Below are 16832 nucleotides of genomic sequence, written 5' to 3'. Positions count from 1 at the left end.
AAGTATATGATCCTTGTGTGGTCATGAGGTATTCCAGTGAGGGGATATGTGGTTGGTAGGGCATTGAGATGTTCTATGCGAGCCACGGGAAGGAAACCTGGATAGGGATAGAATTCAGACGTGTTCAGAATCGTTTGCTCGCGACTCTTGGAGGACTTAGGTTCTCCTAGTACTGCCATATTCAGAGACTTTGTGGCTTGGGAGTATGGTTGGTATATCGACTTCGGATGACGATCCGGGGGCGCGCTGTAGGGTGGCAACCCGAGAGACGAGTTTAGATTTTTCCTTATATATTATGGCAGGCGGGCTTAGGCCCGATGAGGAGCCAACATTATGGCATGCAGACTTAGGTCTGATGAGGAGCCAATAAAAACTCAAGGTTTAGGCCTATGAGTAAAGGAAAGTCCAAAAGTCGAGAGCAAATGACGCCTGGAGCGTGAGTCTATCGCCTAGAGGTGACCTTCTGTAGATCGGTCGGAGGAGTGTGGGCCATAGAGACGGTTGCATGGGAGTCCTTGGCTGATGGTTGTTCGAGATTCGAGGACGAATCTAGATTGGTGGGGGAGAATTGTAACATCCGTGAACCGAAATCCCGGTTTGGGGATTGCATCGGTCGATGCAGGTTCAGTTTTCTGCATTTTGACTTAAGTTAAATGCTGCGTTTTGGGCAAAGGGAGAAGGAAATGCCCTTAATCGTTTCTTTTGTCTCATTAGACGACTTTGGCCGCTTTTGAGAGAGACAAAAGAGAGAAAGAGTGTTCTTGGTGTTCTTGGTGATTTTTGTGGATTTGTGGCGTTTCCTGGTGAGATCTGAGGCTTAGAACATTGTAGGAACTTGCTAGGAGTGGTCTATTGGTTGTTTGAGGTTCAGTTTCGTCTTGGCAAAAGTAAGTCCAGGTTCATGGCTTATCTAAGCTAGAGAACTCTCTAATTTGCTTGTTGTGTGTTGCTAGACTTGTTAGATGGATAATTGGGACGTTAGGAAGCTTTCTTGTGGCTTGGGATCGAGTTTTGTGGTTGTAGGAACGAAGATCCGGCGAGAAGCTTCAGAGAAAACACGATGCTCGGCATTGCATCGGTCGATGCATATCTTGCGTCGGTCGATGCAAGTGCAAGGACGGCGCGCAAAACTCTAGGGATTTCGTGTTATGTCGAGCATGCGTCGGTCGATGCAGTGCGAGTGTCGGTCGATGCAAGTGCATCGAGCATCGATCGATGCAATCCTGTGTCGGTCGATGCATCCCCATGTGGTGTCGGTCGATGCATGTTGGTGTCGGTCGATGCAGAGTCCTGGTTTGGTTAATTGTTGTTTGTTGATTATTGTTTGATGGTTAGAGATGACTCTATTGCTTGTGTGTATAGCCCAGTAGATGGGAGGATTGCCTTACTGAGTGTTTATAAAATACTCATGCATTGCAATTTGTGTTTGTGGTGCAGGTAAAGACAAAGTGTGATCGTGGAATCAGGGCAATGAAGAGGAGGATGTTCTAGTGGTTCGCTTGGTTGTCTGGCTTCTCTTAGGTTGCTAGAGATGAGTCCTAGAATGTTGTTTAGGATTGCTGGTTTCCTGGTTTATGTTGTTTGGATCATTAGTTTATGATTGAAATTAATACTGATTATTATTTTATTGGTTATTGGATTATTGGATATTATTGATATTTGTTATTCCGCTGGTTGTTGTGATTGTGGTTAGGTGGCTAGTGTATATGAGACCACTAGTTGTATTTTATTTATTATTATTAATATATATATTTTTTTTTTAAAAACACTACAAGAAAATACGTGTTTTGCGACTACGATCGGCGACTATACACATAGTCGTTAAATTTAGCGACCATTTACCTACTAATTTGCGACTGTTTTATGACTAATCAAACATAGTCACTATTTAGTCGCTAATTAACGACTAAACGATTTTGTCACTATTTTAGTCGCTAAATGGCGACTATTTTGCGATAGTTATGGCGAGTCGCAAAGCTTAGTCGCAACATAGTCGCTAATTAGCGACTAAGAGGTAGTTGTTTGTGTAGTCGTTAATTTAGCGACTATTTTTTGATATTTTCGGCGGGTCGCAAAAATTAGTCGCAAAATAGTCGCTAAAAGTTGGTATAAAAACACGTTTTTAGCATTCGGAGTAGGTGTACCTATATTTGGTGACTACGTAATATAGTCACTTTTTAGTCGCTAAATATGCCTATATAAACTGAGCTCACCAATCGTTTTACTCACTCACAAGAACACAAAGCCACACAAGAAAAAAAAAAACGAGATCATAGAGATTTCTAATAATGTCAGGAAGTTACAATTATAGTAATTTCCGAGAGTGGATGTACAAGAGGATCGATGAGGTGACGGGAAATTTTACAGAAGAGTTCAGAGCCGGGATGGAGCAGTTCATGCAATTTGCAAATAGCCAGCCTTTTGCACAAGAAAACGGGGGTAAGTTTTTTTGCCCTTGTAGTAGGTGCAAAAACGGGAAGCGTTTTCTAGGGACTAGAATTTGGAATCATCTTTTTAGTTATGGGTTTATGCCAGATTATTATGTTTGGTATAAGCATGGGGAAGAAATTAATATGGATATAGGAACGAGTACTGTTGATCCGACATTTATTAGTGGGTGTGAGGAAGTGGGTAATGTAGTAGAAGATAGATATGTGGATATGGTGAATGATGCATTTACTTCTAATGTGGGTTATGATGATAATTATCAATGGGATGGGGGTTATCAGAGTGTAGAAGAACCAGTACTTAACCATTCAAAAAAATTCTATGACTTGTTAGAAAGTGCAAAAAATCCAATATATGATGGTTGTCGTGAAGGTCAGTCACAATTATCTTTAGCTGCTAGAGTTATGCAAAATAAGGCAGATTATAATATGAGTGAAAAGTTAGTGGATTCAGTATGTGAAATGTTGACTGATTATTTACCGGAGGGAAACCAGGCTACGGGTTCTCATTACGAGACAGAGAAATTAATGCGCAATTTAGGACTCCCATATCATACAATTGATGTTTGTATAAACAATTGTATGTTATTCTGGAAAGATGCCAAAAAGGAAGAAAAATGTTTTTTTTGTGATGCACCAAGATGGAAGCCTAAGAATGACCGACGCAGAACCAAAGTACCATATAGTCGTATGTGGTACTTACCTATTGGTGATAGACTGAAGAGAATGTATCAGAGTCACAAAACTGCAGCAGCAATGCGATGGCATGCCGAGCACCAAGCAAAGGTGGGAGAAATGAGTCATCCGTCTAATGCAGCGGAGTGGAAGTATTTTCAAGAACAAAATCCTCAATTTGCTGAAGAACCACGTAACGTGTATTTGGGATTGTGTACTGATGGGTTCAATCCATTTGGGATGTCGCGTCACCATTCATTATGGCCAGTGATATTGACGCCATATAATCTACCCCCTGGTATGTGCATGGATGCTGAGTACTTGTTTCTTACAATTCTGAATTCTGGTCCAAACCATCCGCGAGCTATTCTTGATGCCTTTCTCCAACCTCTTATTGATGAGTTAAAAGAGTTGTGGTCTACCGGAGTCGATGCATACGATGTGTCCTTGGGCCAAAATTTCAACCTAAAAGCAGTGCTGATGTAGACGATAAGCGACTTTCCTGCGTATGGCATGTTATCTGGATGGACAACACATGGTAAATTGTCTTGTCCAGTTTGCATGGACGATATAAAGTCTTTTTATCTACCGAATGGAAGGAAGACATGTTGGTTTGATTGTCATCGGAGATTTCTTCCTCCTGATCATCCTTTGAGGAGGAATAAAAAAGACTTCTTGAAGGGAAAAGACGCTACAAGAGATTATCCACCAGAGTCCTTGACCGGTGAGCAAGTTTATTCTGAGCGGTTGAATTGTGTAAATCCTCCAAGAACCAAGGACGTCGGTGGAAATGGTCATGAAAGGAAGATGCATGGATATGGAAAGGACCATAACTGGCACAAGGAAAGCATTTTATGGTCGCTACCGTACTGGAAGGACCTTAATCTTCGACATAATATTGATGTGATGCATACAGAGAAGAATTTTTTGGACAACATCATGTACACTCTTATGCGTGTGAAAGGTAAATCAAAAGATTCTGTCATGTCAAGGTTGGATATAGCAAAGTTTTGTTCTCGGCCACACTTACATCTTGATAGTAGGGGTAAAGCACCTTTCCCGCCCTATACATTGACAGACGAAGCTAGAACAAGCTTATTGGAATGTGTGAAATACTCGGTGAAATTCCCAGATGGCTATTCAGCAGACTTAGCTAGTTGTGTTGATATGGAAAATGGAAAGTTTTCAGGCATGAAGAGCCATGACTGCCATGTTTTCATGGAGTGCCATGTTTCCATGTCCACCTTGCGTTATCAGGTATTTTAATTAATTATTTAATGTTCTATATATATATATGAAGTGAGTAATTGTGTTGAAGTTTGACTAAATATAATATTGTAGGGGTTGGAGCATTTTTTCGGGACTTATGCTCGAGAACTTTGCAAACAAGTCGACTTCAAATTCTAAAACAGAACATTGTTTTAATCCTCTGCAATTTGGAAAAGATATTTCCACCATCCTTTTTTGATGTGATGGAGCACCTGCCTATACATCTTCCCTACGAAGCTGAATTGGGAGGCCCTGTCCAATATAGGTGGATGTATCCTTTTGAAAAGTTTTTCAAAAAATTGAAAGAAAAAGCAAAGAACAAAAGATATGCGGCTGGATCAATTGTTGAATCATATATCAATGACGAGATTGCTTATTTCTCTGAGCACTACTTTTCTGCGAATATACGAACAAAATCAAGGTGAGCTATTAAGAGAATTTTTTATGTGATATTTAATTTAATAGTCATACTAATTACTTTTTAATTATTTGGTCAGATTAACAAGATTTGATGAAGGTGAAGCGTTTGAATATCATGTCCCTGGAGTACCTTCTATATTTACTCAAGTTGGCCGTCCAAGTGGAGAAATGAATGAAATATGGCTTTCACGTGATGACTATCGTTGCGCACACGCATATGTTTTACGGAATTGTGACTATTTTCAGCCAATTGAGAGGTATATAATTAGTTACATATCACAAATTAGTTACATTTTTAGATATCTATTTCCACTATATTTTCTCATATACATACATTGGTGATCTTATCTTTCTATATAGTATGTTCGAGGATTATATTTCGGCAAAATATCCAGGACTTACCGAGAAAGAACTCTCCGCAAAAAGAGCTGACGAATATCATTCTTGGGTTAAAGAATATGTATGTTAAACCATTTTTCATGATATACATATTGTACTTATTGTTATTATTTAACATAGCAAGACTATATATATATATATATGCAGGTTAGTTATTGGAACGCCTCAAATCCGTTTCCTACTTGGGTTCAAGAAATTGTGCATGGACCTTTGAACAAGGCTAAAACATGGCCAATGTATTTTACAAGAGGTTATTTGTTTCATACAGAGAACCACGGTGCTGGACGAAAGACATGTAATTATGGGATCTCTGTTAAAGGTGAAAATTATGCGGATGCATCTGATGCTGCAGATTTCTATGGAACAATAACTGATATCATAGAACTTGAGTATGAGGGGATGCTTGGGTTGAAGATCACACTATTTAAGTGCAAGTGGTATGACCCTGTAATTGGTAGAGGCACTCGGAGAAGTAATGGTGGCGTTGTAGACGTTCTTTCAACCAGAAAGTACAATAAAAACGAACCATTTATTCTAGGTAAGTATTTAAACGAATAATTATTTATTGTCATCATCACATTTATATATAATATGTGTAACTTTTACATGTTGATTGCAAAACAGCATCCCAAGCCTCACAGGTTTGTTGTATTCCGTACCCATACGTTAAGAAACCGAAGCATTTATGGCTCAATGATCTAAAGGTGAATCCGAGGGGAAACATTGATGGAGAACCGAGTCTTTTGCAAACAGAAAATGATGATGCTGTATTGATGACCACAATTGAAGATGTCATAGTAGACAATTTGGAAAGTAGAGAACCAATAAACATTGACTACGATGTTGCAGACGCGGAACCTGAAGATGAATTTATGTGTAATTTATCGTCTTCGGAAGATAATGAAGAAGACGACGAAGAACCCTGAAGTCATTTTGGTGCTTTAAGATATGTAAAATAAATTATGTATTTTAATAAAATCTAATGGTTATTTTAATAAACATTTGGAAGGCCTTGTTATATTTTTTAAGATTATTGTTTTATACAATCAATATAAGATTAATGTGTTTTAAAAAACAAAAAAAAATATATGACATTGGGGTTACTCAAACCCAGGTCTGATGATTACAGTCAGAGTACATTAACCATCTGAACCAATTTCTCTTTTGTGTAAATTGATAAAACGTATCGGTTATATTGTGTAACACTTGTCTTATATTTTGGGCAAAACACATTTGGGCCAAAATATTTCGATCCGATCCATTAACTAAAAACATAAACCTAACACTCGATCCATTAGAAAAACAAAACCTAAACCTAACACTCGATCTCTCCTTCTTCCTCACTTCCTCACTTCGTTTCTTCTAACCCTGATCGATTCGATCTCTCTTTCTTCCTCACATCCACATCAATCTTCCCCTAAACCCTAATCGATTCGATCTCTCCTTCTTCCTCACTTCCACATCAATCTTCCCCTAACCCTAATCAATTCGACCTCTCCTTCCACATCAATCTTCCCCTAACCCTAATCACTTCTTCCTCAGCTCATGTCGAATCCTGCGGTTAAGAAAATAAAAAGGAGAAAGGTTGCACCTAACCTTTCTCAGAGAGTTTCCACATCTAACGCAGCCGTTCATCTCACGCACCCATCCACAGCCGTGAATCGAACCAACCCATCCCCAGCCGTTCATCTCACCAACCCATCCACTGTCGTAAACGTCTCTCAGAGAGCCGGACCGTCTAACCCATCCACAGCCGTGAATCGAACCAACCCGCTACCACCGCAGTACAATTTCACCCCGACTTCTCGAATTCCTCCGCCATTCACACCATCGGAGGAAGAACGATTTATGCCCCAACAAGTATGACCACTGCATTTCCGGAACTTCCCACCGCCACAGACCCTTTTCCAGAGCTCCGGCAATCGACTTCCTGATCCACCTGTTCCGTCGCCTGAGGTTCAGAACTATGATGCGAATCCACCGGAGGATCATATGCGGTCTCCAACGCATCACTCCCATGGAAGTCAACCATCTTCGCAAGGCAACAACTATGAGCCTCAACTCCAGGATGAAACGATGCAATCTCTAACCGCCCTCCTCACGATGCCTGGCCATGAGACGTTTACCACAGTTCTATCTCCTACCCCACTGGAGAATACGACTTGGTATGTTTTGCTTCTTTGTTTTCATAGTGTATAATTGTTTAAGTATACACAAACATAATATGTGACTCGTTTAATTAAGACAAAGCTTAAGTATGTTTTGCTTTCTAATATGACAAACAATTAGCATTCGATTATCTGAGTTAGTTAAGAACTTTGACTGAGCTTTCTAACTATCAAACTAACTACAATTTGTTTACATGTGTGTGTGGAGGTTTGATCGGGACAAAAAAGGCCAACTTGTTCGGAAGATTACCAAGATTTTTACAAACAAATTCGATGGTCCATATTATACTTGGTCTTGTGTGCCTCCCGATAGAAAAGAGAGATACTTCATTGAGTTTGCGGTAAGAACACTGTAACCTGTTTTATACTGTAACCTGTTTTATACTTATGTTTATTGCTTGATTTCACTAACATAATTCCTTCTCTCTTTGTTATGTAGAAAACTCACACCTGGGATCCATTGATAACAGGGACCGTTCAAGAACATTTCAACACCATCTGTAACCGCCGGATGAAGGGCATGGTTCGCGATGCAAGGACGGCTCGAATAAAACCAACATGGATTGAAGGTGACCTCTGGAAAGTGATGGTTGCTAATTGGGATACTGAAGAACAACAGCAAAGGAGTTCCACCTATTCCAAGTGCCGTATGTCTGACCGTAATGGTCTTGGTCCTCACATCCACTTATCAGGGCCTAAGTCATATAGGGAAATCCAAGATGATCTGGTACTAAATCATTTCTATTTTGTTAGTTTCATTTATCAACATTTCTATATTATCTAGTACTAACAATTGTTTAATTTCTATCTTTGCAGGAAGAGGAGTTGGGAAGAGAGGTCAGTATGGGTGAAGTTTTTTTCAAAACACATACAAAGCCGGATGGTTCTTATGTTGATGGTAAGGCAGAGAAAATTCATCAAGCTTATCAGCAGAAGGTGCAAGAAAAGATGGCTGAGCTCGAGGCAGATTCAACTCTTTCAGATGGTACTTCACACCGTCGGGAGCTCACCACCGATGACTGTACTGCCATCTTTCTTGAGGTAAAGTAGCCTAACACTCGATCATACATTTGTTTTGCTCTTTAGCTCTTTACTTACTGTTTTTCTTTTTCTAAAAACAGTGCACTGAGAGGGATTCACGTGGAACTCCTTATGGTGTTGGAAGCCTCAAAGCTACTCTTGGCAAGGGCAAGGGCAACCAACCATCACAAACGGAAGCCTTTCTCACACTGCAAGAGCAACTGAAGGCAGCCCAACGCCAGATTGAAGTTCAGGCTGAAATCTAGGCGACTCTCAACGCTGAAGCTGCTGCTCGAGAAGAAAAAACTGCTCTCCTTGTGGCTGAGCAAAAGCAAGAGTTGACAATGATGGCAAAGTTTATGCGCCACACTAATCCAGCCTACATGGAGTTTATAGCCTCTCAATCAGCTGAAGAGGACAATCTTCCATCATCAACTCCATGATCAACTCCACAACCTTGCATTTTGTTTCTCAACTCATGAACTAAGTTCTTGTATTAAGTTTGTATGTGTTATAAACTTGTTCTTTCTATGCTTTTGGTTTGATCTCTATTTTGAACTTGTGTTTGTGAAGATTTTAATACAATTATGATTATGTTTTTGGAAGGTGTTTTCATTAGATTTTTCATTTACTAATTCAGTATTAAAGCAAGATTAAAATCAGGATTACAAAAACAATAAAAACCAGTAAATTTCATTATTTTATAAAACAAAGTAGTAGCTATATAGTCGTCATTTAGTCTGCAAATTGTCGTTAAATAGAGGGTAAATAGTCGTAGAATAAAACGACTAATTTCAGACTAAAGTATTGCAAGTTTTATTCATGTATATACGTCGTAACTTTGACGCAGATTAGCCGCTAAATTTAGCGACTAATACACGACTAATGCTACTATAATCGTTAAATTGTCGGCAAATTGTCGCAGTATTTGGTTACTAAGTGACGACAACGCAGCGACAAATTAACGACAACACTATATAGTCGTTAAATAGTCGCTAAATAACGACTATTTAACGACTATACGGATTAGCGACAAAATTTTACCTACAACAGTAATTAGTTGCTAAATAGTCGTATATAATCATTTAACGACTATTTAGCGACTAATTGCACAGTCGCCGTTGGCCTGTTTTCTTGTAGTGAAAGGGTCGGGTCCTTTCAATCTGTGCCTGTAGGCTTTAAAAACCAAAATCCATTAGACCCACCGCACATATGATTCTTGTTAGTCCATATGTAGCTCTAATACTTAACACTCTCATTCGAGATCTTATCCCCTTTGATGTTTAAAGCAATACATAAAGGTTTTCATTTACGCAAATCTATATAAAAGTAATATGAACCTGAAAATTAAACTAGATGTTCATATATAGCAGAGAATCGTATGTACCTTTTTTTTTACATGTAATCAATAAATTCGATAAAAATCACCATGTAATCAAGCATCAGACACAATACAACGATCATGAATGGTTTGTTAATCACAAATCTGAGATCCTATATTTCGTTTACATGTACAAATACCTGTTAATATTCAGTTGAGATGATCAAAACAGAAAAAAAAACTCATTAATTAGCTTAAGGTTACATCGGTTGCTTATATACAATCGTATAAACAACTAAACCAAACAAACTGAACCGGTTATATAACAATCCGGTTATCTAAGTATTTACATCTAATACACCCCCTTCAAGCCTCTGAAACAGAACTATGTGCAGGATGAAAGAGGCTTGAAATGGACATTCGTCCCAAAAGAGAGTAGAAAGGACCAGGGTGAAGTGCCTTCGTGAGGATTTCAGCATGTTGATTGGCACTGGAGATATGGAAAAGCTTCAAAAATCCATTCTTCATTTGATCCCTGACAGTGTGACAGTCGATCTCAATGTGCTTCGTACTCTCATGGAAGACTGGGTTAGTAGCTATGTGAATGGCTGATTTATTATCACAAAAGAGCTTAGCAGTACAAGTCACTCTAACCCGTAAGTCCTTGAGTAACTGATTCAACCAAAGAATTTCACAAGTAGCAAGATCCATACTCCTATACTCCGACTCTGTACTACTACGACTAACGGTCTGTTGCTTCTTAGACTTCCAGCTAATCAAACTCTTGCCCAAGTAGACACAGAAACCAGCTATAGATCGTCTACTATCCGGACATGTCCCCCAATCCGCATCAGAAAAATCATTAAGGCAAGGTTCCGAGTTAGCTGCATAGTAAAGGCCTTGTCCAGGATTACCTTTCAGATAGTGACAAATCTGATAAGCAGCCTCTAAATGTTTATCACTAGGACATGATAAAAACTGGCTCAGATTATTGAAAGCAAAAGTAATGTCCGGCCTCGTGATAGTAAGGTAGAGTAGTCGCCCAATCAGTTCTCTATAAGATGTAGCACAAAGAGGTTCCAGTGGTGTGTCAATATCCTTAGTAAGATGAATGAGAGGATTCATAGGAACACTGCATGGTTTACAAGCCAACAAGCCAGTGGAGGTGAGTATATCCAGAGCGTATTTCCGCTGACAAACATATATACCTGAGCTGTTACGTGCAATCTCCAATCCCAAAAAGAACTTTGGTGGCCCCATATCTTTTATCTTGAAAGCAGAGTGAAGAACGTCTTTGAGAGCCTGTAGATCCGTATCATTGTTGGAAGCGATCATGATATCGTCTACATACACCAAGAGAGCAATGAAACGAGATCCACTCTGTTTAACAAACAAAGTGTTGTCGCCTGGACATTGAATAAAACCAGCGTTGAGAACCACTCCAGAGAAACAGTGGTACCATTGACGGGAAGCCTGCTTCAAACCATAAAAAGATTTATGGAGTCGGCAAACAGCATTTGGAGGAAGAGGACCACCGGTAGGAGTGTAGCCTTGAGAGAGACTCATATAAATTTCCTCATGAAGGTTGCCATGGAGGAAAGCATTAGTGACATCCATCTGTGTGAGAGTCCATCCATGGATAGCAGCCAAGACTAACACAAGTTTAACACTAGCAAGTTTAGCTACAGGAGAAAAAGTATCAATATAATCGATTCCCTCCATTTGAGTATACCCTTTAGCTACTAGTCTTGCTTTGTATCTGTCAATGGATCCATCTGGGTTATATTTGATAGTGTAAACCCCTTTACAACCTATCACTGTTTTACCAGGGGGTAAAGATACAACACTACAAGTACCAAGCAGTTCAAGAGCAGTAATCTCCACATTCATAGCCTTGGGAAAATGAGGATGTGCCATAGCTTGCTTAAAATTTTGCGGTTCTGATTCAATTGAGCAAGAAAGAACAAAATACTGATACGAAGGACTCAACTTAGAATATGTAAGAACATAAGCAATGGGATAGACAACAAGAGAGTTAGGATCAGGAGATAAAGGTGAATCAGAAATTTGTGTAAGATTGCAAAAAGCATTAAGAGATATTGAAGGAGAAAGTGAGGAAGCAAGATTTGTAAGATGTGATAAAGCAATATTTGTGAGATTGCAATGGTAATTAGATAAGTAACCTGGAGCTTTAGCCTGGCGCCTTGGTCTGTCATTAGGTAGTGAAACTTGTCCCGTGGCAGTCGTAACAGTCTCATCGGGATTGACAGCACTAGAATGCGATGCAGGTGTCGATGTTGAAACAGAATATGAATGAACAGCAGAAGATGCAGGCAAAGGTGCAGGAAAAGATGCAGACAAAGATGCAGGCAAAGGTTTATCCTCAACAAGCTCAATAGCAACAGGAACAGACAAAGGCATTATAGCAGTACTAAACAAATCACTCGTAGGTACCGACGGTGTAACATTTTTAAATGGGAAAATATGTTCATGAAAGACAATGTTGCGAGTAACATGCACTGTATTAGTATCCAAATTCAAAACTTTATAGCCTTTGTAGCCTGATGGATAACCAAGAAAGACGCATGGTGCAGCTCTAGGAGAAAACTTATTCCTATCCTTAGCCAAAGTAGACATATAGCAAAGACATCTAAAAGATCTTAAGAAATTGTAATCAAGTTGTTTTTTGAAAAAAATTTCATAAGGTGATATTTTGTTCAAAACTAAAGAAGGTGTCCTATTGATAAGAAAAACGGCTGTATTAACACAATCACTCCAATAGCACAAAAGGACATTAGACTGATAAAGCAAAGCACGAGCCACATTAAGCAGGTGTTGATGTTTTCTTTCAACAACCGAGTTTTGCTGTGGAGTGTAAGGACATGAAAAATGATGTATCATTCCATTATCTCTAACAAGTTGTGAAAAACCAAGTTTAGGAGCATTATCACTACGAATGACTTTAATAACAGATTGATATTGAGTTTTAACATGTTGAACAAAAGCCAAAAAATAGTAAGAACGTCCTTTCTAGTTTTCATCATATAAAGCCAAGTGATCCTAGTACAATCATCCATATTGGTAAGAAAATATCTATAACCCTCTATAGATTCTACAGAAAAAGGCCCCCAAGTATCTAGATGAATGAGATCAAAAGGAGATGTTGAAAGACTGTTATGAGATACAAAAGGTAATCTTTTCTGTTTAGCTAGTGGACATATTTCACAATGAAATGGAATGAAAGAAGATGTTGACATAGGTAATGTACCAGACATATGCTGTAACTTGACAGAGGATGGATGACCTAAACGTTGATGCCAGACACTACTATCCACTTGCAAGGATCCAGAAAAAGATGTTGAGACAGAATTTGCAGATGCTGAAACTGTATGATGCTCCAAAACGTAAAGACAGTGAATAAGCACACCTCTACCAATCATCGAGTCCCGAGTATGGTCCTGGATATAGCAAGTATCAGTATAGAAATGAGCAGAGAAATTACTATGTCGAAGCAATGTACTAACACTAATCAAGTTGAATTTAAAAGTAGAAACATAGAGAACTTCATGCAAAACCAATGATTGTGAAATGCGAATTGTGCCTGTATGAGTAATAGGCACTCTAGTGCCATTTGGTAATGAGACTGTTACACCTGTCACAGGAAAAGTCTCACTAAACAATGAAAGATCAGAACACACATGGCTAGTGGCTCCTGTGTCAATTATCCAACTACCATTAGGCAAAACCGAGTAAAGAGAAGAAAGACACTGATGTTGGAAAGTGACAATTTTATTTTCGAAACGAAGACTAGAGGAAGGAAACTCAATTGTAACACTACCAGCAGACGATGTAGCAGACATAGCACCATGCTCAGTTATCGTAGCTGATGGATAGGTAGACAACGGCTCTGAAACTTTGGTGTGTGTGCTGAGTTGATGAATCAAAGATTGTATTTGATCAGGAGAGAAGCTACTGAGGTCGAGGCTAGTCCCAGTCGGAGCAGGTGGAGGCAGACATTGATCAGAATTCACCACTGCATTAGCCACCGGTCCTGGTTTTGGATACTGACTGTTAGACTACTGAAAATGACCTTGAGTAGGAAACTGAGGACGTTGTCCTGTAGGAAAAGAAGCACGTGGCTGATAGGACTGTGACATTTGCTGCATTGACGGTCGAGGAGCATTTCTATGGCCAGGGGGATATCCATGGAGCTTAAAGCATTTTTGAACGGTATGACCAACCCGGTTGCAATGTGTGCAATAAGGCTTTTGTTGAGACCGAAAAGCATACGCAGCATTGTCAGCATTGCCTGAGTAAGAACCAACATTGTTATTCTCCAAGAAGGTTGTATAAAAACCAGCATTATCAGAGGATGCAGAAGCCTGAAAAGCAACATTATCTATCTTCGTAGTATGTTGGATGGTCTTCTGTCTTTCATCCTGTGTCACCATGTGAAAAACTTCAGCAATCGATGGCATTGGTTTTAACATCAAGATATGCCTTCGAGTAGGCTGATAAGATTCATTCAATCCCATGAGGAATTTAATCACTCTACTGCGTTTTTGAAGCTTTTCCCACAAGAGTGCTGCATTACATTTGCATTTTCCACAAGGACAGACAGGGAGATCAACATAATTCTGATACTCCTCCCACAATGTTACCAACGCGGTATAGTAAGTTGTAACATCCATGGATCCCTGTTGTAAAGCACTTAATCTTTGTTCGATTTCAAAAATCCGAGGCGCATCATCTTGTTTAAAGCGAGACATAAGATCTTTCCAAATCGCAGAAGCAGTAGGCATATAAAGCAAGCTTAGACAAATTTGCTTAGACACCAAGCTCATCAACCATGTAATCACCATATCGTTACATCATGACCAAGGACCAGCATCAGGATGATCATCAGAAGGTTGAGGAATCATACCATCAATGAAACCGAGTTTGTTTCGGACGTTAAGAGCCATACGTACAGAGCGATGCCAAGAATGGAACTCCGAGCCAGTATTAAGCCAATCTGAAACCAAGACCATCCCCGCATGATCTGAGGCGTGAAGGAAATAAGGTTTCTCGTATTGATCAGTCGGTCGACGGAGCTCCGAACTCGAATTAGGTATCACCGTATGATTCTGCGGATTTGAAGCCATTATAGAGGCAAAAAACAAAATCAATAGAGAAAGATTGAGCTAGGTTAAGACGAATTGAAGAGAACCAGCACCAATTTAGGTCAATCAAAGAGAAGAAGCGAAGAACAAGAAAATCAAAATTGCAAACGAAAGAAGCTCAATCACAGCAATGTAAAGCTGGAAAACAAAAGTGAAGATCAGCAAAGTGATAGAAGCACTCATGGCTGTAGAATCGAGCTCAAAACAAGCTTAAAGAAGACAATTGAATGAGAATCAATGGCGGAAGCAAGGTTTGTCTCTCTGCTCTGATACCATGTTAATGTTCAGTTGAGATGATCGAAACAGAAAATATATTCTCATTAATTAGCTTAAGGTTACATCGGTTGCTTATATACAATCGTATAAACAACTAAACCAAACCAACTGAACCGGTTATATAACAATCCGGTTATCTAAGTATTTACATCTAATAATACCTAAGTACCTTTATACATCACATGATTAATCACATTCCTCATTCTAATTTTTTCCGATAAATATCAAATTATTTGAAGAATTTTGTAAAAAATATAGAAAGAATAACTCAAATATATTCCAAAAGTTGGTTTATTCCTGAAATCTAAAAACCTTCTAAAAATTACTCATATGTTTAGTGCCTTGGGTGTAATTACAATTTACCCCTTGGTTTATTTTTTCGATTTTAAATAAAAAAAATATAAAAAAATACACATCAGCAAATTAAAATACACATCATCTAAGATTTATCATGTCACTAAGCAGTTTTTTTTTCAGAATTAACAGTTGCTTTTTCTTGTTTATATCAAAGAGAGGGAAACTGAAAGGATACTGTTCATAACCCGAAAAAAAAACTCTCTCTCGTCATCTCTCGTCGCCGAACCCTAGTTCCGCCGGCGATACTCTGTCTTTGTCCACTCTCTCGCCGTCTTTGCTCGCTCTCTCTCTCTCTCTTTGTCGTCGCACTTTCTTTCTTCGTTGTCGCTCTCTCTCTTCTTTGTGCTCGTTTTCGTCTACAGACGTCTTCGGTTACGAGTTTCGGTATGTGTCGAACCTTTATTTTTGAGTTTTTCGGCTGAATGTGCGTTTTTATCGATGGTTTATGACTGATTGTCACCATCGTTAATTTACATATGATGGCTGATTTGTTAGATCTATTCGATTAATGTTTGTTTTATGTTGCGGCTGAGTTAATTTATGCTTTACGGCTGATTGTCGCCGTCGTTAATTTACATATGACGGCTGATTTGTTAGATCTATTCGATTTAATGGCTGATTTACTGTTTGTTTTATGTTGCGGCTGAGTTATTTTATGCTTTACGGCTGAGTTTTGTATTGGTGACTGAGTTATTTTATGCTTTACGGCTGAGTTATGTACTTGTGGCTGAGTTATTTATGCTTTATGTCTGAGTTTGTTATATGTTATGGCTGATTTATTTTATGATTTACTGCTGAATTATATTTATCAGATGTCAATGGAGGTTATTTCTGAAGAACAAGCAAAGGATTACCCCCCAAGACTTTACCCAGAAAAAAGTCTATTCTAGATGGTAAACAAATTAATATCAATTTCACTGTGATTAGGGAATCAATAGGACATGATGCGTGGGATGAAATGAAGAAATTACCTATTGGAATAATTGCTAAGCTAGTTGTTGGTGAATTCATGTGGTCTGGTAAGGTTGCACATTTTCTACTATGTAACCAGTTAAGAATACATAAGAAGGAGCTTTGGTTTCTCGTCGGTGGTCAACCTATCCGGTTTGGCCTGAATGAATTTGCTCATGTCACGAGGTTAAAAAAAGACCCAATGCCTACATAAAAGTTTGAACCTAAAGAGGACTACAAAGAGTTCTTCAGACTTTTGAAAGTGCCTGGTGGGGAAGGTCCAACGTTAGATGAACTCAGGGAAAGATTAAAAGTGTGCCGGGGATGGTTCCCTAATCCCCGTAAATGGTTGGGGCTGTTGTATTTC

The 16832-nt window shown here is 39.0% G+C and overlaps 1 protein-coding gene and 1 pseudogene across 1 annotated transcript; both read left to right on the top strand.

Moving 5' to 3' along the window:
- Window positions 1–2288: 2288 nt before the first annotated feature.
- On the top strand, window positions 2289–6136 carry LOC147924229 (uncharacterized; annotated as a pseudogene).
- Window positions 6137–7286: 1150 nt separating this feature from the next.
- LOC147924228 (uncharacterized) lies at window positions 7287–8664 on the top strand. The gene is made up of 5 exons (XM_087496672.1): window positions 7287–7375; window positions 7587–7719; window positions 7818–8105; window positions 8195–8419; window positions 8500–8664. Exons 1-5 carry the CDS (start codon window positions 7287–7289, stop codon window positions 8662–8664), a joined length of 900 nt encoding a protein of 299 aa, XP_087352798.1.
- Window positions 8665–16832: the final 8168 nt, after the last annotated feature.

Source organism: Camelina sativa, chromosome 17 (genome assembly GCF_030686135.1).
Source record: "Camelina sativa cultivar CO46 ecotype springtype chromosome 17, ASM3068613v1".
Taxonomy (NCBI): Eukaryota; Viridiplantae; Streptophyta; class Magnoliopsida; order Brassicales; family Brassicaceae; genus Camelina; species Camelina sativa.
This window is presented reverse-complemented; position numbering and strand designations above follow the sequence as displayed.